The 23,010-nt window shown below is 36.3% G+C and overlaps 1 protein-coding gene across 1 annotated transcript in view; it reads left to right on the forward strand.

The window, feature by feature from the left end:
* The window catches only part of RYR2 (ryanodine receptor 2), a 437,742-nt gene that overhangs the window by 97,610 nt on the left and 317,122 nt on the right, over positions 1-23,010 (forward strand). The window contains exon 3 of the mRNA XM_072857729.1: positions 9,415-9,534. Within this exon, the coding sequence (XP_072713830.1) occupies positions 9,415-9,534 (120 nt within the window). The remainder of the gene's footprint in view (positions 1-9,414; positions 9,535-23,010) is intronic.

Below are 23,010 nucleotides of genomic sequence, written 5' to 3' on the forward strand. Positions count from 1 at the left end.
TAGATATGTCCCATGCTGTAATCACACCTTTGATTGCAGAAGAGACATAGCCTGCAACTAGTGAGTGAGGGTGCAATGCAATAGAATTCTTATCAAATTCCTAAAATAAGTGGAATTACATCAGAGAGAAACTTGTCATACTGGGGCTGTTCAGAAGCTGAAATCAGCCCACTAACTGTTTTCTGTTTAATTTGGTATTCACACTTTATTGCAGATGTTTTCCACCACTCCTCTGTCAACTGTGTCAGATGCAGAGTTTGCCATTACTAACTATGGTTACAGACAGATAAATTTATTATTAGACAGTGACAGCTGAACGTGGCATTTTTTAGGATTGTAGGACCACAGAAGCTAATTGGTGAGAAAGAATAAAATGAGTCATCTCAACTGGAAATATGTTCATTTGCAGACATATTTTTAGTAGAACTCAATCAAGAGCATACTAGCACATGTGTACACAAGGCCATTGAGTGCTGATACCAAATTTGACATTTGGCTTGGTGGAATAAAGAGCCAGAAGAGGAAGCTTTGAGATTACATGTAGACAGTACCTCTATTTTCAGTGTTGTGTGCATGTTTGATACCGCTAGTGAGTAGTATATTTGAGCATGTGGTTAGCATGTGCAAGTGAAGAGTACAGACACCTATGATATTGCAGTGCCCAGTCAGATCGAACTCAGTAGTACGTTTCTTTCTCCACGAAGCACTTTGCAGGGCACAGAAGGTGCTCTTGTTACCTGGGTGTGCTGGAGCCACTCATTCAGATTTCTTCGTTGCCTTTTGATTGCATGCTTCATTTCCCTCTGGCTGTGGAACCTGTAGACTGGGAAGTGCACTGTGCCTGAGACACTCTGCTCAGTGTTGATGCACAAGTCGTAGATAAACTCTGCTCTGCCATATAGCATCACTCTATTCAGGTGGTGCGTAACAGGTTTTTTTGCCTTGTACATAGTGATTGCTTTCTGACAGGCTCTTTGTGTCATTGTTCTTTAGTGAAGACTTTTTCTGACAAGTGCTGAATATGAATCTACATGACTCAAGATGGGTTAGGTTTTTTTTTTTTACTGCCACGTGTCTTTAGCACTGCAGATCACCATGACTTTGCTGTAATCTTGCAAAATTATTTTGATGACTGAGTTAGAGCTTTTTGGGGAAGGAGGAGGAGATAACGTGGTTATTGTACTAGCAGCCTGCTTCATAGTACTGTATCAAGAACTACCAGCTAGTCTGGTCCTCTGGAATTCCATCTGTTCTGCATGGGGTTTTCTGTCTCAAAGGATAATTCCATTGGAATAATGTTGAATTCTTATGAAATTACTCCTCCTACAGGATAAAACTAAAACATGTACAGTAAAATGTGTCCAGACTATTTAAAATTGTGTGACCAGAAAAGTCATCTCTCTTCCTTCTCATCCTAAGGCAAGTTCAGCTATGCATAAATCCTCCTGACAGAGGTTTTCTTGAGCAGTTTTTATAGTCTTATAATGATGAAGCTTCTAAACTGGTCTGTGAAAATGTTCTTCTATCCTCAGTAAAATTTTCCCCAACTGTCTAATGCTAATTTTCTTAATGCAATGAGGAACAGTATTACTTATCCTGTATGCCACGTTTTTTTGAGAAAAATATCATACACTTGACACTGTTGCCGTGTTTCCCCACAGTCTAAGCAGACTGCATCCAACAGTTTTTCTGGATCTTTCCTGTTTTTCTCTGGGTATCATCAGTCTTGTTGCTCTTTGTTCTTTCTCTTTTTGAAACAAAGGGTCAAAATGGCCATTTTACTTCAGCTGAAGCCTTACCAGTGTTGAGTGTAAAGTCAAAGGATAACTACTCTTGTAGTCACATGCACTTTCCTTATTAGCCCAACTTTTTGGCTTCTATACAGCTGCCTGGTGTTGTTGACTCATGATCAGCATTTGATTCACTGTAACCAGCAGATCCTTCTCTACAGCACCATTATCTTTTCATTGCTTTTTATCTTGTGTCCCTACCAAGGGATGTGCACTGCACTAAGGTTGTTTTCAGTTGCTTATAGGTTGTTCTCCCTTAAGAGAGTCTGAGCACTAGTTCCCGCCAGCCAAGGACATTAGTATTATTATTTTACTATTAACTGTTACGATGGTCATCTGCTACCAAGAAGATGGTGGAGTTGTGGTTCAAGCTTAGATACAGTAATGAGAGGTTTGGGTCCTTTTCTTACCTCTGTCACAGGCTTCCTTTGCGTTCATATGTCAGAAGCTCTAGAGTCATCTCCCTAATAGGGTAGTATTTCAAAATAGAGTTTGGTAGTTTGTTGAAGACACCGTTTAATCAGTCAAGAACAGAATTAGCAGTTAAAGTAAGTAATGCTATGCTCAGAGTTTTTGTTTTGTTGGTATCTCCCATAGGATTGTTGAAAAGATACTTAATTGCTATTGATCATAGTTCTTACATGTTATGTACATGGTGTTTAATAAATCCTACGCGTCAAGGCTTCTGTTTGTTGTCAGCAGGGATTTGGAGAAGAAAAAACACCATCTTAATTTGTTACATGACTTCCGCAGTGTTGCTTTTTACCTTCTTCCAAAGCACAGAAAGAAAGAGGCTCTGGGAAAACTAGTAGTAGAGCTTCCATCAACACTGAAAGTTCTGAAAGTTGTCTTACTTGCCTAGCATAAAAAAAGGGACATTTGATATTTTTTTTTTTTTTTTTTTTGGCAGGTTAGATCACTAGGGTCATCTTAGGGGATTGATTTGTGGATCCTATTATCCATTAGCATATGGTTGCCAGTAATTGTGGAAGTCTTGTACTTGATGGCCCATAGGACTTACAAACTTTTATTCTACACTTTAATCTAGTCCTTATCCCAACAAGGCAAAGGGAAGTTGAAGTGAAGTTTGTAAGTCAAGAAGTATTCTACAGTTTCCTTAGGCAGAAAGCAGTTTGTACAGGCTAAATTTCTATTTGTAAATCTACTTTTAAAGTATGTGTGGCACCTATATTCATTGCACAGTTCAATTGCACAGCTCAACAGTAAATGGGATGCAGTGAAGCAGAAGCGTGCATATGTGGAGTTTGAGGAAGCTATTAAAGATTGAGCTATTAAAGTCTGTGCTGAGATCCTGATTTATAGCATATGGAAGTTGATGGAAACATTTCACTAACTGCAGTATTTGCCATATAAAACAGCAGTAGAAGTGAGTTTGAATGTACAAGCATAACTTATCAGTTTTAACCTTTGAATGCTTAATTTTGCAAATGTGACATTCTCTGTTCTGTATGCAGTTTCAGAATTGGTATACCGTCACGGAGCAGTAGAAACACAAAGTCAGCATTACATCTTTAAGGGAAGTAACTATGTATAAGGGGTCAGATTAGGAAGAGTATGGCAAATTATTTAAATTAGTAATAGTTCATGTTTTATTTGCTGCATTCTCTGCAAAGGAGTAAAATATAAAGTATAAAATATAAAATAAAGGAAAATACCTGAAAAATGTTGCCTATTTTTGTCCTGAAATGGAAGGATGTGGATGTCAAGGTCATGACATGATGAGTTGAAATACCTTGGCCTGAAGCACATACAGTGTTTCTAAATAAATGTATTACTTGCAGTGTATTGCTACTTTATTTATCATCCACTTTTCCTGCAGAGATTTGTAGCAATACTAGAAGCTCCAATATTGTGCTTTTCTTGCATGGTTAAAATAAAAGACTTGGAGGTAGTAATGGCATAGAGTGTAAAACAGGGAAAGACATACAGTAGGAAATTATATTTTGCATTCTCAAAGAATGCAGATAAATAAATTATTCAAGCTTGTTCTATCCTTTGACTCCCTACTAAATGAGTACCAGATATGAATTCAGAATTTTTAACAGTATGTGTAATTATTAAAAGTTTAAGGTACTACAATGTGCAGAATTAAAAAAAAAAGCCATGATGAATATTAAAAAACCCAAACAAACGACCAACTAGCAGATTTCTAGAAAAATGCCACAATGCAAATATTCCACCCTCAAAATCACAGCACAGAGGTGCTAACAGCTATAACACTGTAGATGATGCCTACCTGTGGCAATTCAGCCAGCCAATTTTAGTCCTTTAATAGAATTAACATATTGAGAAGGTTAAGGATTAGTCAAAACTGACTTCACACAGGAGGTATCAGTTTTCAGGGTTTAATAGGACAGAGTAACACTGTCTACAAGGAAATATATATATGTGTGCATGTGTTTATGTACGTGTGTGTGTATATATATGTTTTGTTCCATCATAACTTGAAATTGTTGAACGTGGAAAAATATACCTAGTCAAAACATTCGTGTTGGAATGTAACATGCCCACATCTTTACAGGAGAAACTAACCTTTTTCTTGTCTGGGTAGTATGTATTTAATGTAATCTTAGGAGATTTGAGTGGATTTCACAGAAAAGTCAAATAATCACTGTAAATGAAAGTAAGTGCTATTAAGGAGCTTTGAGAACTCGCTGTTTTAATGAGAACTCGCTTGACAGCAAACCCGTGCTTTTCTCTCATTAATCTGGTCTTCTGGAATGCAGTTCTGAGCACGGAGTTTGCCAGTTTATGGCTAGTGATGGCAGCATTTTGGTTTTAGGAGTAATTTTTAGCTGTAGAAACTGTTATGGTGCTGTTAAAGGTGGTTGTTTTTTGTTGTTTTTTTTTGGTTTTTTTTTTTTTTTAGGTACTGGGTCCTCTGCTAAATCATTTAGTTATTTGTTTAGTTTCTGCGAGTATAAAGATTTCATGAAAATAATTAAGTAGCCCATAATGAATAGATATAATTAAGACTCTGCTGTGTGCTGCTCTTTGTTCAATAAATGTCCTTGCTTTTCAAAATTGGATGTTTAAAAAATAAATAGGGCTTTGTGGCATAGATAACATCTACCTGTTTTTTTCAGAATGCTTCTTGAAGACTCAGAATGATAAATGCAGTAGTGTGCTTATCGAAAGCTCATGCTGTTTGAGTCAGTGTAGGTATCTAACATAACACAAAGCAGAATGTCTTTTGCTGGAAGATATGGTATCTTTAAAACTATGAACTGGTGTACTGGCTGACACATAAGGATTTATTGGGATTAATGGATTGCTCCAAGATGGTGCTTGGTCATAATCTTAAAGCACTGCATATGGCTGGTTACATTAGCCATAGCTGCACATTGCCTTCAGCAAGTTCATTTGCAAACTTGGGAAGGAGAATAGCTTTCTGACTCAGGTTTCCAGTTTAGCGATCTGAGTACCATTTCTGCTATCCCGTAGGCATGCTCTGTTATTGTAGGTAGGCAGTATCCTCTTTGCTCCTTACCTCCTCATTTGTGGGATGGAGATAACCATACTTCCAATTTCCCAAGAGTGTCATGAAGCAGCTCAGATTGTGAACTGAAGGATGAATGAGAACGGATGGAAGGATCATCATTAAAGTATCTAAACGGAATGGACAGCTTCTCAAGTTGGATTCAGTCTTACTTGCAATAAGCGCAGATATATCTGAGACTGTGCTCCATTGGTGACTGCTTGCCTTGTGCATTTGATAATAAGCTGCAGCCACCACTGTGTGCACAGAATTTGTGTGGTTATTGGCACCTGCTTTCCCTTACTCTTTTGATACCTTTTTTCTGTATCCAAAAACTGGAAAAATAGAAGACAAAGCAGCATCTTTGAGTTTACTAATGAAGGCTGCTATGGTGATAGCGAATTGAGATGGAAATACTAAAATTTTCCAGTTTCCATGGAGGAAACTGGCAGATGTGTATCAAAGTGGTGATTATTCAGCAAAACAAGAATAACAGAAATATCTAGCAGTGGAAATGTCTGCAGGGATTTTAGGTCTGTGCTATTGCCCTTTCTTCCAAACTGTGCTGGAGTTTTTCAAGACTGTTCTGTATAATCTCTGTCTGTTGTGGTTGTTTTGAATATGAAGTTTAAATCAAATACTGTTGTTAGTTACAGCAGAATACAGATACTGTTTTTTTTATCAGATTTTAATTAAATCAAGTATATGCTAAACTCATTTCATTGAATACGACAGACACACACTATTGTTTACTAACATGTGTGTTACCTTGATCAATTACAAAGACCTGTAACTGTGGTGTGGAAGACTAGGTTTTCTTCTTTTGGCTATGTGCTTAATATTGGCAATGCATAGACAAGTAGGTCTACACGTCTTAAAACACAGTTTGTCCAGGAGTTTAGATACCAAGTGGATCAAAAGTTTCTACAAGTGATTACATTTTAGCATTAAACATCTGTGCTTGAAGTTGGCTTCTTGGAATCTCTTTAATTTTCGTCTCTGTTGAGTTTACTGTGACATTAAGTAACTCAACATTTGACAGAGATGTTTAAAAGACACTAATATTCTTGTCAGCACCTTTGTGTTGCCTCTACACCTGAATTATCAGTCTCAGATGAGGAGGGTTAGGAAAGAGGTGGATAGGAGTGTATCCGGATACATAACGATGTATTTGCTTAACTTTTGGAGCCTACTGTTATAGCCCTTTGAAGCATGAATTACTTTCATCAGTTTTAATCTGACAGTGACTGACAGAAAAAATTATGATGATCTCAAACCTCATCTGCATAATGTATGGATGTGAAAATGCTCAGAAGGTAATAGGAGGAAATGAACCACTTAGAGACATTTTGTAATTCAATGTTTAAGAATATTTGAAAAATATTTTTCTTTAATAGTCATTTAATATGATGCACACTGTAGCTTTCTTCGTACAAGAGCAAAGTGACCTTCAGTGAAGGTCTCTTTGGAGGTGTGACTTCAAATAAGGAAATCATGCATTTTTAGCTCTCTTGGTACTGGAACCGGATAGCATTTGCTGATTTGAAAACAGGTTTAGAAAGTCAGTGCTGAGATGCTTACTCATCTACCAGTCTTCTCTAAAGAAATGGAATGGAATTATGTATCGTAATATAATTCTGCAACACAATCAAATTGTGTATCTATAGGAATCTTCTGAACATGTAGTCAGTAAATGTTGGAAGACTGAATCCAGGGTAGAGTTTATATTAGATTCTTCTCTAATGATGTGTGCAGAAATGCAGAGTAACTTAGAGCTGGGTCTATATAACACATCATTACCTGTAACCACCTTTCACTTGATCTGTCAATGGCATCACATCTTTCTTAACCTTCTGTGACAATTTTGTCAACCTCACCTTGACTAGAGCAAGAAGTTCCACAACACTATGACTCTGTGCCCTGATTTAAGAGAACATTTATTGTGACTATCTACACACAAAACAAAGAAAACATAGCAAAACAGAGTTGTGATTTGCTTTGTTGTTTTGATGACCATGTCCTCCCAACCCAGGAATTAACTTTTGAAAAGAGCATGGGAGGGTGATTGATTTTCATTAATTAGTAAGCATTTTTTAAGAAATCAGTCTTTATTTGTGAGCTATGTATTTAACAAAATAAGCCATGTCCTCTGTACACTGTACAGCAACAGAAGAGAAAATATTTGCAAAATTAATTGAGAAAGTTTGTGTCTCAGGAAATTTAGCAGTTGCTCTGTTCCTGTTCTTAATCCTCCAACAGTCAGCATCTACATTATACATGTATGCTTGGTGATTGTGCATAATTGGTTTGCAGGGAAGGATATGATGCATGAGATCATTAACTAAAATTAAGTATGTCAGGGACTTGCCCCAAACCAACTTATATTTTTGCTGCTATCAGCAGAGTCATTTTTGTAGATGGGCTCTGTAGAACGCTTCTCCGACTTTCTCTAAAAGCACAGTATGCAATGGTAGAGAATGGGGCAGTATAAAATGAAATTGTGGTTCATTGCAGTAGAAAGTAGCCTTACTATGTTATCTGCCTCTGGCTATGGAGGTACAATGTTGGCATCCTCTCTAGTGACCTTTTTGGAGACAACTCTAGCACAAGGTATGATGGTGACATGGTTACTGGAGTTTCCATTCTGTTGATGTGGTTATTTAGGAAAACAGGCTAGGAAGAGAAGGAGGAAGGAGAGTGTGTTTATGTAGCTACAATCTAACACCGCTATTTTTAACCTGAAAATAAACTTTTATTTGTATCAAGTGTAATTAAGATTAGGAAATATTGATTTTGCACTTTAAAAACCAAAACCAAACCACCCCCCCCAGCCCCCCAAATGCACTGGGTTTTCATAGATGCTACTTTTACAAAGAGTACAGAGCAAAGCTTTTAGCTCGGTATATTTGGTCTTCTAGATCCTTGATTTGGCCTTTAGGGATTTTTCTTTATTAATTACAATTGTACATTGTGAACTGCACATATAACATATGCACGTATTACATTTTCTGGATTTAATGTCTGACTGGAAGCAGTTACTACTTTTTGCCTCTGCAGTTGACTGTGGATCATAAGCGATATGCAGCTTAGGCACTGTTGCTGGTATACAAGGAAAATTGGTTTACCTACACTTAGGGCTAGGGTTTGCTACATGGGGACAATTAAAAAAAGGTAACATGAATTCATTTTTCAAGTGTCTGATTAAACTCTATTTATCTCCTGTTCTTTTCAGAATTAAATACACCTTAATTTAGTTTAGTTTAATTACTAGAGTGAAGTCAATTAAACCAAATAAAAGGCCAGCTTAATCCAGGATGCGTGTTTACAAGTGGCTTCAGATTACTCAGTTCAATTTAAATTCAGGCATTTATTTAATTTGATGAACTTTTCTGAATGTCCCTATGTAAAAAGGTCCCTGTGAGAACAATTTTTTTTTGGCAAACATGCCTGCCTTAATGTGTGCATTTTTGTAGCCTCATCCTGTTCTGCTTCCAGTTGCATGCTTCATCCTATAGTTCTATTGTTGTATTACATTTTATTTACAGTGTTAAATATGACCTCTTCATAGTCATTCATGTGAAATTTATTGTTGGAAACTCTAATTTTGCTTCATAAATGAATGGGCAGAATGCACAGGGTGATACTATTTTTTCTGTTCTTAAACAGAAAACCTTTGCTAGAAAATAGACTCATTACAACACAGTTTTCTTTCTTTTTAACTTAAACTATAATTCTGGAAAGGGATTCTCCAGCTCATGGTTTTGTTACTTTGAAGAACTGGGATTTAAATAAGGGTCTGCTTCTGTTCTTTCAGGTTTCTTGACAAGGTCTCCTTTGACTATATTACTACAAGGATTTGGTCCCGTAACATTTGTATTTTGTACATACTGACTTTTGTTACAAGGATAGGCAAACAGGAAAAGCACATACGTAGTTATTATAATTATTTTAATTGATTTGCCCACATTCACAACTCTGAGAATAAAAATTATGCTGAAATTCGATTCTGCTTGTGTTCAGGGATAACTGTTTCTGAGTTTAGCAATGATTTTGTAAATGCTTCTCCAGATCTTGTTGGGTCAGAAGTGTAACCACTGTTCTGTTTTTGTTTGTTTTTTTTGGTAGGACGATGAAGTGGTTCTGCAGTGCACTGCAACTGTTCACAAGGAGCAACAGAAATTGTGTCTTGCTGCAGAAGGATTTGGCAACAGGCTTTGCTTTTTGGAATCCACATCAAATTCTAAGGTACTGCAGAGTGTTTTAAGCGTCATGTATGAAGCAAGGATATAGTTATAATATTGCTTGCTTTGATGTGCTATACATAAATCTTTCTAGAAGAATGGACAAATCAAATCTATCATCAATATAAGGGATATTTAATCTCCCTTCAAAGTTTAATTGTTCCTTTGTCATGGCCCTTTGGCTGGACTCTAGTGCTGTGCTTTCTGTTTGGCGCTCACTTTAAAACTAGTTAGCTGCAGAAGTCCCTCTCAGTAATGTGCTTGTTATTTTGGTCATCCGAACTCAGTTGTAGTAAGCTGCAGCGCAATTTTTGTGTACTGCAACTCAAAGACACATTTGATTACTCTGATTTTAAGTCCACAGGAAAGAGAGTGATTATTCTATTAGTGATAAGTTTTTATTCTGTGACATTTATGTTGATATGATTATTACTTTAAGTCCTTCTAATTCCCTAACCGAGCAGAGTAATAGTGCAAGTATCAAAATTATCTTGTCTAATCAGTTTGTTATCAAAGCCTACGATAACTCTGGTATATATGGAGTAGATATAGTAGTTTGAAAAATTAACTTTGCTATTTGTTGCAAAGGAGGGGCTTTGTTTCACAATCACATATACTCAAATAGATGTTTTGAAGACAAAAATGTGCCTTCTGAGGGCAGAACTGGTTTTGTGACCAAAGTAATGGGTATACTCAGACATTTTATTTATACAAAGGTAAGAATGTTGCTTAAGATATTTGTTTTTTCTTCAGCTCAAATATAAATGTTTGAAAATAAAATAAAATAAAGTATCTGGAAATACATTCAGAAAGATTTAGAACAAAAAATGATGTTTTTTATCTTGCCAACTTCTATAACATCACTTTGATTCTCTCTGATACATTGCAGAGTAATGCTTCATTTTCTGTCTCATCATTTTGAATGTATTATTCATAATAATAAATTTTTCACTAGGATATTAATGATTCATTATAATAGCAGTGATCTTGATGAATTCATTTGTGCCGCTCTGTTTTAAGTGAATCTTTTTAACAATAAAAATGTGCTGGGATGGAAGTGGTTGCAGTGCTAGTTGCCTGTAAGGCCAGAAAAATCTATTTAATGAATTTATTATCATTCAGTAAGTTTGGATATTAAATCTACAGTCTCTCTCACTATATAAAACTCCTGAACATTGTTGTCTTTAAGAAATACATTGTAAATTTCATATCAGTTTCTTATGCTTGCTTGTTGATGCTGCTTTTTCTCCATGTTTTGTGAAGCAATATTTATTCTGCTCATTCTGATTGAGCTTGGGGGAAAAAAGAAAACAAAGGAAAACCCATGCAGCTCATCTTTGTTTTAATTTTTAAGGGCTGGCAGTTTCTAGGATGAGCTCATTTGAAGTCATTTGGAGATATAAATACTGAGGGAGCAATAAAATCACCAAATCCTTAAAGCAAAGTTGACTGTAAATAAGAGTAAATAAAATTGTTTTTCTTCCTAATGTCTGTGTCCATACAATGTTACTATTGCATTATATAAGCAAGAGCATAAAAAAAATTAAGAGGCATATGATAATTTGAAAAAGCTTCCAGCAGAGTTCTTGAGCCAGTTAAAAAATTTTCCTGCATGTCTTTAAGACTATTTTCCAGTTGTAATGGGACTGTGATGTACTTTAATGCAAACAGCAATGTGGCATCTGAATTACAGCCAGGTATCAAGGACGAGGTACCAAACCAAGCACCAGTAATAGGCCAAACACAAGTAACAGACCTCAGCTATCATTCTGGACTTGCATTCTTGAGAATGCCTGATACAATGCCCTGCTTTTCTTTAATATCCTTCAAGATGTGGCTCCTGGTGGTGTAGCTGATGTTTTATTAGCACAGCTTATTCACATGCACTGTCTTGCCCTAGGATCATTGAGTAATTCACTACAAAAATAACGGTCAAGTTGAAGACACGTAGATAGAATGCTTTGGCAGCTACTGACTATTAATACTTACCCCATTACAACAGTAACACTGGCAGGCCCATTATGAAAATTGCTTAATGAATTTTATTTTCTTCTGTTCAAGTTTATAACACCAGTGTTTCTTTGGAGGGTTGTCTAGATTCCCTCAGCACTGGAGAACAGCAGATTTTGAAAACATCATACTAACAAAAGATGGATGATGATAGTTGGGCTAAATTAGCAAACACTTTAATAAGCATTATCAGTTCACATGTGTTCGCATTTCAAAACTGCTTCCAAATTCCACTTTCTTCACTTGTTTTGGAAGCAATCCATGGTTGTCAAATCACTTTACTGAGCAAAAATATCCTCTTTATTTCTTCGCTCTGCAAATCTATTGTTTTCTGTATATCTTGTAAGGTGTTTGAATTTCAAATAAGGAGTTCACTCATGTTTGGAGCTACATTACAGCTCATTTTTAGGCTTGAGGTTGGTTTCTTTGTAGCAAATGGAGAGACATCTTTTGCTGTTAAATTTGGTATGGGAGTCTTTCTGAGAAGAAATGCACCTTATCACAAAATGGCATTTTATGGAATCAAATTTCAAAGTACAGCTATATTTCTAAGTTTGTAAATGGTTTTGTGCATTGGTTTGGTCATTCTTACAGAAAGAAAGTTGAGTTGAGAGTTGGGGTTGTTTAGCCTAGAGAAGAGAAGGCTCCACAGAGACCTTACAGCAGCCTTCCAGTACTTAAAGAGTGCCTACAGTGAAGGACTTTCTTCACTGTAGGAAGGAAGTGATGATAGGACAAGGGGTAATGGTTTTAAACAGAAGGAGGGTAGATTTAGATTAGATATTAGGAAGAAATTATTTACTGTGAGGGTGGTAAGACACTGGAACAGGCAGTCCAGAGAAGTTATGGATGCCCCCTCCCTGGAAGGGTTGAAGGCCAGATTGGATGGGGCTTTGAGCAACCTGATCTAGTGGAAGGTGTCCCTGCCCATGGAAGGGGGGTTGGAACTAGATGATCTTTAAGGTCCCTTCCAACCCAAACCATTCTATGATTCTGTATAGCCTAGCAAGTGCTGAATAAAGGGGAAAAACTAACTCCAGGCTATGCAGCTTTTAGTACAGCACAGGAGGCTATTGCCCTTCTTTGCTGCCAGGGCACACTGTGGGCTCATGCCCACCTTACTGCCCTCAGGCCCTTTTCTGCAAAGCTGCCTCCCAGGCAGTCAGACCCCAGACTGGGTCAGAGGGTACTGGGTCTTTGTACAGCAAATGTATTCTTGAGTTGAAATGAATTATTTGAGCCAGTGGATTGGATTGCAGTCGTGAAGGACACACGCAGAGGGACTAGATTCTGTATTAGTGATAGCAATAGCCTTGGAGAAATCAGGGATGCGTCTTTGTAACAGTTCTTTTGAGTCCTACCAGGGACTATTCTCTAGCTTTGACTGACAATGGGATAAAAGCTATTTTGCACTTTATGCTATCTTTATTTAATTCATTATTTTGACTTGGGAAAGCAAGTAAGATTAGTTGCTACACTTACTCTGTAAATGCAGTTTATCTGCTACTTTCAGGAATATAGCAGCTTCCTGATTGTTGCTCAGAGCATGTCACCAAATTCCTTGAAATGATCCCATATCTTCAAGAGCAAAATAATAGATAAACAAGATGTCAGGTCTAAATTACGTATAATTTTTTTTAATAGGAGATAGTTCTGAGTATAAAACAATCAGGTTGGTACAAGATAAATACATGACTACCTCATCTATAGAGGTATAGTAGCTCAAGTGAAAAATAACTATATTTCAATCTCTACGGATTTCAAAGCAGATCTGTCTCAAAATAGATGTTGTTCTAGGGATAGGTTACGCATTCCAAAAGTATAAGAATATCAAATATATAAACCATCAAAATTTTTTTACATTCAAAAAGTTGCAACAGTAACAAAACCCAAAGAAGACATGCTGAAGACAAAATTTAAAATGCTTAGTTTCCTTATCTCATCCCATTATTTCTCCAGCACGTCTTGTTAAATCTGTAGCATAAATTTTAATGTCTTAAGTAAAAGGAAGAAAATAAGGGATAGGTGTCAGGAAAAAAAAAAGGCAAAAAAGAACATAAACTTCTTTTTTTGACAATGGTCTATAGGTAATTTTGTTTCATCAATGTTTGCTGTACTTTTAAATCTATTCCTTGTGTGGAATACCATCCCTTTTATTAAAACAAGAATTATGAATAGTTAACATATCTCAATGACTATTGTTGCTTTTTATATATGAACAGATTGCTAAGATGAGGAAGTCCATTCATTAAAAGATTATGCCGTCTGCTATTGAAGTAATTTTTCCTTAGACCTAAATAACGCATGGAGGGTTGAAGAGCAAACAAGCTGGAGCTGTGTTTTAACAGCTCCTGAAAGCTATACTGGTCCGTGGTGCAGAATGAAAAATACTCAGCTCTGGGCCAGTCACAAATGTGGCTTTGATCCCTTGTGAAGCACTGCACAGCAGAACGCTGAGAGTGAGTTATGCTTTTCTAATGGCACAAGGTGTTGGGTTTGGTGGTGGTGGTGGTGTTGTTTTTTGGTTTTTGGTTTTTTTATTTATTTTTTTGTTTGTTTGTTTTGGTGTTTGGTTTTTTTGCAGAAAGGTTCTGCAGATTGGTGCTGGACTGATGTAGGCCTGTCGGCTGGGGCTGTCTGCTCCATGACCCAGAGCTACATATATGAGTGATGCTCCATTCTTTGTTGGTCCCTAGATGCTACTGTTGTGTGAGGGGATAGAAAGTAAAGCCTGATGGTAAGACTGGCACACTGTTTCTTGTGCTGCCAAACACCAATTCTTTGAGTTTTTTTTTCTTTGCCCTTTTTTTGGTCTGTTTTTGACAAGTAGGTGAATCAGCAGGAGCTGGATAGGTGGCTATGCTGGAAGGGAAGAGAAGAATGGGGGGAGGGAGGGTAGAGAAGGATGGGCACCTGGCACAGACAAGGTTAAAAGAAAGTATGATTCTCTAGTATTTACACAAGCAATTTCCATGCCAGCAGTCAAATTCTATACGGATGTGTCTAGAGAAGGGTGTTATCCTGAACGATGGGCAGGGACACTGACCTGCACTCCTTTACTCTGATTGCCTCTGGGAGGAAAACGCTTTTCTCCATTTGTCTTCCAGAGTGTAAGATCTGAAGGCAAGGATTGCTTTCTTTTTTTTGTCTTGTACAGCAATCACTTGAGCATGTTCTCAGTGGCCAAGGCAAATAATCTTGCTGACTCCAGAGAAACTGAGTCTGAACCTCTTTCTGACAGCTGAGAAACCACCTGTGCTGTGCACATTTTTTGATTGCGTAAAACCAAATATATAAAAAAGCACATGGTGTCCATTCATGCTTGGATGCAAGTAGATACTTTTTGAGCAGTTACTGACATAATGAAATACTAATTTTTTTAAAATTTGATTCACACTGATGATTCAAATCAGTGTTGTTTGTTTGTGTTTACAGTGGATCGTTCTGGGAATTTGCCATATGGTAAGGTGTTTTTTTTTTTTTATTTTTGATAGTTGCTGTGGTTCCTTTCTGTGCTTATGTGTCCATTGCATCCTTCTAAAAAAGTCAAAAAAGACTGTCAGGGCTTTGGCAAGGCTTTGTAGCTGCACCTCCAAGGCCGTTTTAATTGTCTTTGTGTCATGTTGCCAAAATGAACGTTCATATTTAATGGCAAAGATGACATTTAATCTTATGTAATGTCATGTTCAGAGGACTCCATTTAGCAGACGTTCACTAAGATCATTGATTTTAATAATTTAAATGAAGAGTTGGTAATAAATTTATGCATACTTACACATTACTTGCCTACTTTACATACATAATTTAGACATAGGTAAAGGAAGTCTTCATAGGCATAGATCAGACAGGATTTTGTTCAATGAATCATTCTTTCCCAGTAAAATGCTTCTCTATAGAAGCAATGTAAATAAGAACATAATCTGTTTCACTACATTTGGATGTAGTTTTATGTAATACATAATTTATGTAATTGTAAATATTATATTTATTATTTACATATATCAGATTCAATTTTTATTCATTTTAAATCTTGTATAAATCCTGAGCCTAAATGCAGATGTGTAGCTATATCCATCAGACCTGATTGTGATCCTTGCACTTAATCCCACAAACCAACAGAATTATTTCTTGAGATGGAAGGTGAATAATTTAAAATGAATGTGGAACATTCAGACTATGAAAGACACTGGGTCAGATCTCCATGGATGTAAAGCAGCAACAGAAATGTGGCTTTATATCAGCTGAAAATTGTGTGCAGTATTAGTATGCATAATAATACAATTTAGCATGTTTGTACTGACATCTGTAACGCAAGTAGTTTTTAAAAAGGAAACAAAATGTGTGATATCTTGCAAGGCATCACATACTAAATAGTGTAGTCATAATATATCCAGTCTAGGAAATCTTATTCTCCTTGTTCAGATTGTATCTCCTGTTGAAGCAGATATTTGGAATTTGAAATACATGCAGGAATGGATTATTCTGATCTTACAGAAATGCTCATTATCAAATCTAGTGTTGTCAGAGATATACATTGAGTTTTAGCTTAATGAGGCAGTATTTACTACCAAAAAGGAATTAAAAGCTCTTCCTACCTACAAAATGTACCTTCATAAATGTGAAAGAGTTTCTTTTTCAATCACACCCACTTATTTAATATTTATAAGTATGATACTACTGTAGGCCAGTTCCCTGGATACATCTACCAAGAATTCTACTTTGTTGGGGATGATTCTGCATGCTTAATATTAGTGATTTAGAATCCATGGGGCTTTATTATAAGACTTAAAATATATTGTGTACTTGGGATTCTTTTTGTCAAAATATATTTTAGAAATATTAAAGACTGTTATCAATAAAGCACGTAAAAAAGAGCCTCCAAAGGAAAGTACTGAATACATAAATATGCCGATAGAGTGCATGACATGTAACCTGAAAATGTTAGCAAAAGCTGAAAGATAGAATCAAAATAATTTTGTAGTTAAGGGGTATTAATTAGGTGATGATAATACTCCAAGTGATGGCACTGAATGAAAGAGTAGTACATATGATACATATGCATACATTATGTCTGTTATCAACTAACCAATGCAAGACAAATTTCAAAACGCTCATCTTATTTTTAATATTAATAATTTGTTTCATAGTGTTAGGCCATCCAGTCAGGGCCATCCAATCAAGAAATTTAACCCAAAGCTGTATAATTTGTGTAATTTAACATGAGTTAAACAAAACATGAGTTGTAGTTTCTCTAGTCAAATATATAGTTTGCAACTTTCTTCATTATCTAAATGTCTGTTGGAAGCAAACAAACAAACCCTAAGTGTTTACAAAACCACATATGATGGTGGTTGGTGGTGGTGTGCAGGGTTTTTGCTGTGGTTTTTTTTTTTTTTTTTTAATTGTAGTGGAACAGATGTAGGAATTCAACTTCTGGTATAAAATAAGTGAAGAAGACCTGAAAAATCCCATTAAATTAGTTTTCCTTTATAGCTATATATCCCAGTAACTGTTTAGGGCTGTCATTATTTAAAGATTAAAATATAAAAAGAAGCAGATATTATGCTGGAAAGTCTTGTCTGAGATACAGCTGTGACACAAGGACCATGATGTAAGAAGGTCAGATATGCGCTGTACAGTCCTATAATTGGTTTGGTGAGTATTCTGCAAGCTTCTGAAAACCTGCCCAGTTTGCTGTGATTTAGCTTCTGAGTCCTACCCTTTTTAGTACTGTTCCTATTAAAAAGGAGAGTTGCTATTATTGCACGATGGCTTTATCTATTTGCATTTTGAAGGTTCTCTTCAAAGCAATAACCTCACATGGGTTTTGGTGGTTGGGTTTTTTTTTCCCCATTTAGTGTAAAAGTCTTTGGACTCTTAATTTTGGGACTAGGCGTTAAGGACCGGAAACAGATTATTTGACTTCACCAAATACACTAACTGTACTAAAATACTTTAAGAAAGTCCTTGAAAGATAAATAAAGAGATACGTAGAGCAGAATATTTTGAGGTGGGAGTTCGTATTTGCTGTACATTCGTATCTGACAAAAGTTACAACCGATAGCTGTTCAATGCAAGCACAGCCCCGGCAGCTTCAGGCTTGCTGCATTACGCTGGGTAACTGAACATCACAAGGTTACACACTGTCATATTCTGCTAAGTCCTCTAGAGCTCAGCATTTTAAATATTTTCTCTGATGGGTTTATAGCAGAATGTATTTCATTAGTACATGCAGAGTAGTTACAAAGCAGTCATTTGAATTTTAATTGGGCTGATATGTAGCTGTGAATCTGAAAACCTGAAAAAACAGACAGATTGATAAATCTGTGTGTTTCAAGCTAAGAACACATGAAAGTGCAAATGCTTACTTTAAGCCCTTTAGACAAACGTTGTATAAAGTAGCAGTGTCAAATTGGCTATGCAACCGTGCTCAACACTTGAAATCATGCTATTGTTGCTTTGTACTCAGTATTCTTAAGCACGGTTGGGCTAAATCTGGCTCAGCAGACTCCTGTGAATAATCCAAGCCCAATGGGCTCTCAGAAATTAGGACAAAGAAATGCGGCCTATTAATGAGTGAATCTGTGTTTCTTTGAGGTAGGTAATATAAATTATATCTGAAATGAAACAAAAAAAAAAGAATGTCAAAGAACTTTTTTTATTGTTGTTGTTTCTTAAGACTTTTTGAAACTTTTATCTTTTGGGTGGCAATTTTCAAGATTCTAGGCTTTTCCTCCTGGTTACTTCCCTGTGAAGAATGAGGAAGAAGATTTGTGCTTTTTCAACAACAGAGGGCATGCCTTAACTTGCTGTCATAACAAGAGTAATTGCAACATTAAATTGAGGGACTTAGTTTATAAATGATCTGCATTGGAAGAGGGCAATTGGGCAAGTGGAAATAGTTTGGAGGTCGAAGGTGTATGTTTTGTGTCCTTGTGCTTGAAACCCAAATGCAAGTTGGTTTTAGTACCTTTCCTAATGCTGCCGTATACAAATATAAGCACAATGTATTTTTCTTTCACAAGCAAAAGAACAGTTGCTCTGTTTTGCATTAAAAAACAGAGGCCTGATGGTAAAAAAAGTGATTATATTCTTAAAGAGTATGCATAAATGCGGAAGGTCAGAGTTCAGGCTGCTTTTCCTGAGTGTTTAAATATTTTCGAATAATTGCTGAAAGTTTGCTGTCTGTTTGAAAACCTGTAGATAGGAGTGATGGACACACAGTTGATACATGAACCATGAACCACACTGACACCTGCAGTCTGTGTTTTCGTACCGAACCAGCGTGTCTGTAACAGCTGGAGGATGGGAATAATACTGTGGTTTCCCACAGTATGGTTAGTAGCTTAAGATGTCCTTCCTCTCTGTCTTTTTTGGTTTGGCCTTTTCAAATACCATTTATAAGCCAAAAGGAGTTTTACGGTTCTCTCTGCCTCAGTGCAAGGATCTTGAAAAGCAGCGATTGCGCACAGTCTACTTTTGCACTGCCTTCATTCTGCTAGTTGGGGAGTTGTGTGAGCTGGAAGGGGTTGAAGCTAATGTTCTGCTTAACTGAGTGTCAGACAGTTTTTCTTGTCTTCTAGAAAGTGATATTATTGTAAAGATAGTGAGTCCCTGTGAATAATACTAATCAATGTTTTTGAGCTTTAACTCCTTAGAAGTTCTCTCTTCCCTCTCTACTGGATATAAAGTATGTATTTAGGAGTGGGAAGCTTGTTCCATCTTCCAGGTATCTGTACTCTTTTCTTGACATATTTACAAAGATATCATCCACAAAAAGGTTGCCTTTCCATGAGAATTGACTTTTTACATGCCATTTAAAAAAAGCATAGGAACTAATGTCACTGGGCTGATTTCAAAAGACTGATACAGTCTTCCCTTAACAATCCTGTAAACTCTACCTCTATCCCACATCTGAATGTCTTTTAATGGTAACAGGGAGTTAGGAATTTCAGGTTTTCTTGGTGTTTCTCCGAGTATTGACCAGTTCTAGTTGCACAGTACAATGTTTACAGCTGGTGATAAGGCAATTATCGAGGGAAATATGAATCAAAATCAGTAACAGCCATCGTTCAAATGGCTTTAGATAATATAGGATGAATTATTTTAGATAATTTAGGATGTGTGAAAAGGCCAAGGTGTGTGTTGATCATTAAAAGACATAGCAGGGACAAGTTATTTCTATATGAAGGAAAATGCCAAAGCTCTGTGACATTTTGAGTACTGTGCGAGAAGAAGAACCAGGCACAGCACAGGACTTGCATGAGAAGGTTGGACAGAGGTCCTAGAAAGCAAACAAATATTCCGCTCAGTGCAATGTGAAGTATGAACGGACTTGCCAAGAAACCATTTGAGTGCCCATTATTCAATAAATTGGAAAGTCCCGTAATACAGAATTTATTTCTCCAGTGTGTATAAATTAAATGAGTATTAGGCAATACAAAAAGGTCTGTAGAAATGAAGTACAATTGCAATGAAGTCTTATTTTAAGTAAGAAACATGCTTAGTGCGTAAGAATAAAGCTTAATATGCTTTGAGTGCCATATTTGATATGTGATTTGTCAGTGGTACACTAACAATTGCTTTGACCTCTTTTGGCTGATACAGTTGCAAGTACATATACAGATTAATGACTATAAAAGTCTCGCTTTATAAACTCAAAATTGCAAAAGAATTCTTTCCCATTGTGTACGTTTCCAGCTTATTTATCATGGAGGTTAGCTGTATCTATAGTTTCCATTAAAGCTCTTATTTTCACACACACGCAACTGTCCACATAATTCTTATTAGAATTGTTTTATTTCTGTAGAAAAGGTGGATTCCTTAGGAGAATTAATTAAGAAGAGTTCTGGTTGTTTTGAAAAATTTGCAAGAATGTGGAATTTTTGTTTTATTTTTCATTTTTTTTAGAAAATAAAGCAATACCAAACAAAGGCATTTGAAAGGTTATGTTAAATCCCCAGCATAGACATGCACCTTAGTAGAGGAGTGGAACATCTTTGCTTGGTAGGTGAAAGTTGAGATATTGGTAAAATAAAATTAAAAGCATCTAGAAAATAATATGTGGTTGTGCATAATAGGTATCTGCAAAGGTCTTGATACTGTAGTTAATATCTTATGTGATGTCAAAATGTGAAATTTTGAAATGAAAGAACTTGAATGTGGTCAAGGAGGAAACTCCAGGTTGGTGAATGATCTAAATGAATGCGATAGTTGCATGTAGGGGTGATACCTGTAAACTTCTTGTTATACTCCCACCTTGAATGTGCATTAAACAGTAGCAGGAAAAGAGTAAAAGTCCACGTGGTTTGCCAGCTCCTTGAGACTGTCTTTGCTGTCTCTGAATTTTTAAGCTTCTTGCTTTATTACCTCTTGCATAATTCACTTCTGAGGCAGGTGGGTTGTTTGCTGGGAAATGCATGTGGGTATTTCTGTCTAGACGGTACTCTGTGGCAGCTTTTTGTGCTGGTATGTCATTGAAAGATAAGCGGAGAGTCCTTTAAAACAGCAGTTGTTTGCTTAATGGCTTAGTAACAATATTTTGGCACTTTAAACCAAAAAAGGACAAAGTTTGAATCTTTACGAAGCTGAACAAATAATCACTAATTAGTCGTCCAAGCTTTCTGAGTTCGTAGTTAATAAAGGTGCATAGTAAAATAAATGTTTATTTTTTACATCATGCAGTGTATGCTCAAATGCAGTGCCATGCACGGTCAAGCAGGGGCTTTGTACATTTACAGATAAACCACAGTTTCTGAGTATACATGGTGAGATTTTTTTAAAATAGGTATTTATGTTTGAAAGTAGTATTGCACTTTTTATGAGTAGTGAAACTCTGACAGTATATGTCCCTAAATCCAAGAAGAATTTCCTGGCAGATAGTCCTTGCTGTTAGGACTCCTCAAGTCTTTCTGTCCCTGACCCAAATATCTGCTAGAGTTTCTCTAAGAGTACAAGAATTTAATGATTAAAGTTATATTTTTTTTGAGTGAACAACTTTCAATATGTCGTTGTAATTGATTTGCTTTACATTACAGAGGTGAATGTGTATACCTTTTAAGATAAATAAGTAATTTTTTATATAATTATTTTAAATCAAGTAAATCGGATCATAACAGTCTGGGGTGCAAAATAATCTGGGGAACATTATACCCGGCATGAATCAGAATGGACGTATTACCTTTAAAAGACATATAACAAGAAGGACAAAATGAATTAAAGAACGGAGGTATGGTATACACTTCATCTTCGTAAACTGGCTTTATAATTTATTATTTTTTTGCCAGCCAGTAGGGGCTGGCACACCTAAATTTAAATGAAGCACATCTAGCTTCTGTAATGCTGGTGGGACAGACGGAAAATTCTGTGGGCGGTTGCATTTCATCTGTTTTGAATAATTTTTTTAATTGAATTAAGCACATGAATGAATATTGACTCAAAAGAGAATACATGCATTATTCATTTTAGTTACAAAAACTGATTTATGTTACATATGTGTAAAGAAAATATCAACTGTTAATATACAATTTAGTACTGTAAGTGCCTAAGTGCATTGTTGCATCTTGCCACAAAGTGTTTTGATAGCCACGTACGCTTTGCTACTTTGAAACCGTGTTGCCCAGGAGGAGAGGGCTGATGATGCAGCTCCTTTCCGTCGTTTAAGGACAAGTCAGAGGTGACTCAGAGCATAAATTCCCAGTCCCCCATTCCAGCAATATTTGATATGCACCAATTTTCCTAGTTACACAGGTTGACTGTTGATTTCAGCAACATAAAATAGAAAGTGTAATAGTCGAAAACTTACAATAAAATCCTTAGAACTTAAAATTTGGTGTCCATTATTATGTTTTATAGTTGATAGCTTATGAGATAAATAAGCAGGTTTTGCTTCTCTTAGACATATTGTTTCACGGTCACTGCAACGTGAATGAATTGCTCATTAGAGTTGGTGTAGGGTATTCTGGAAGGGTTAGTATTTATATTTATTTGGATTTCATTTTTATGTGTTATAATTCCACTGTGAAGATTTCAGCTATGGGATAAATTTAACAGTAGGAGAATCTGTGCAGGTAATGTCCTATAGGTTATTATGTGGAGGTAAGATCTCTACTGAGACATGTCAGGCCATGTCCGTTATTACAGCCACAAGAGACGTGCACATTTGCCCTACTTGTTTGATCCTGAAAGATTATAGGATTCCTACTTTGAAATATGATTGTTGTGATGTGCGTGGTTTATAATAAATCTGGTCAGAGATTAGGAAGATTTTCCTGTTGGGTGTCTGCTGTGCTTTCCAGAAAGGGACAAAATAGTATTTTATAAAGATCATCTTTCTGATGCTGCAAGAATCAGAGGGTAGCTGCTTCCTTCCAGGTTCTAAAGCAATAGTACCCTCCCAGCTGATAATACCCTATATTTTTCCATTACTTGTTGCGGTAGCTACAAATACAACATAATCTCTAAGAATAAA

Source organism: Ciconia boyciana, chromosome 3, assembly GCF_034638445.1.
Source record: "Ciconia boyciana chromosome 3, ASM3463844v1, whole genome shotgun sequence".
Lineage (NCBI taxonomy): Eukaryota > Metazoa > Chordata > Aves > Ciconiiformes > Ciconiidae > Ciconia > Ciconia boyciana.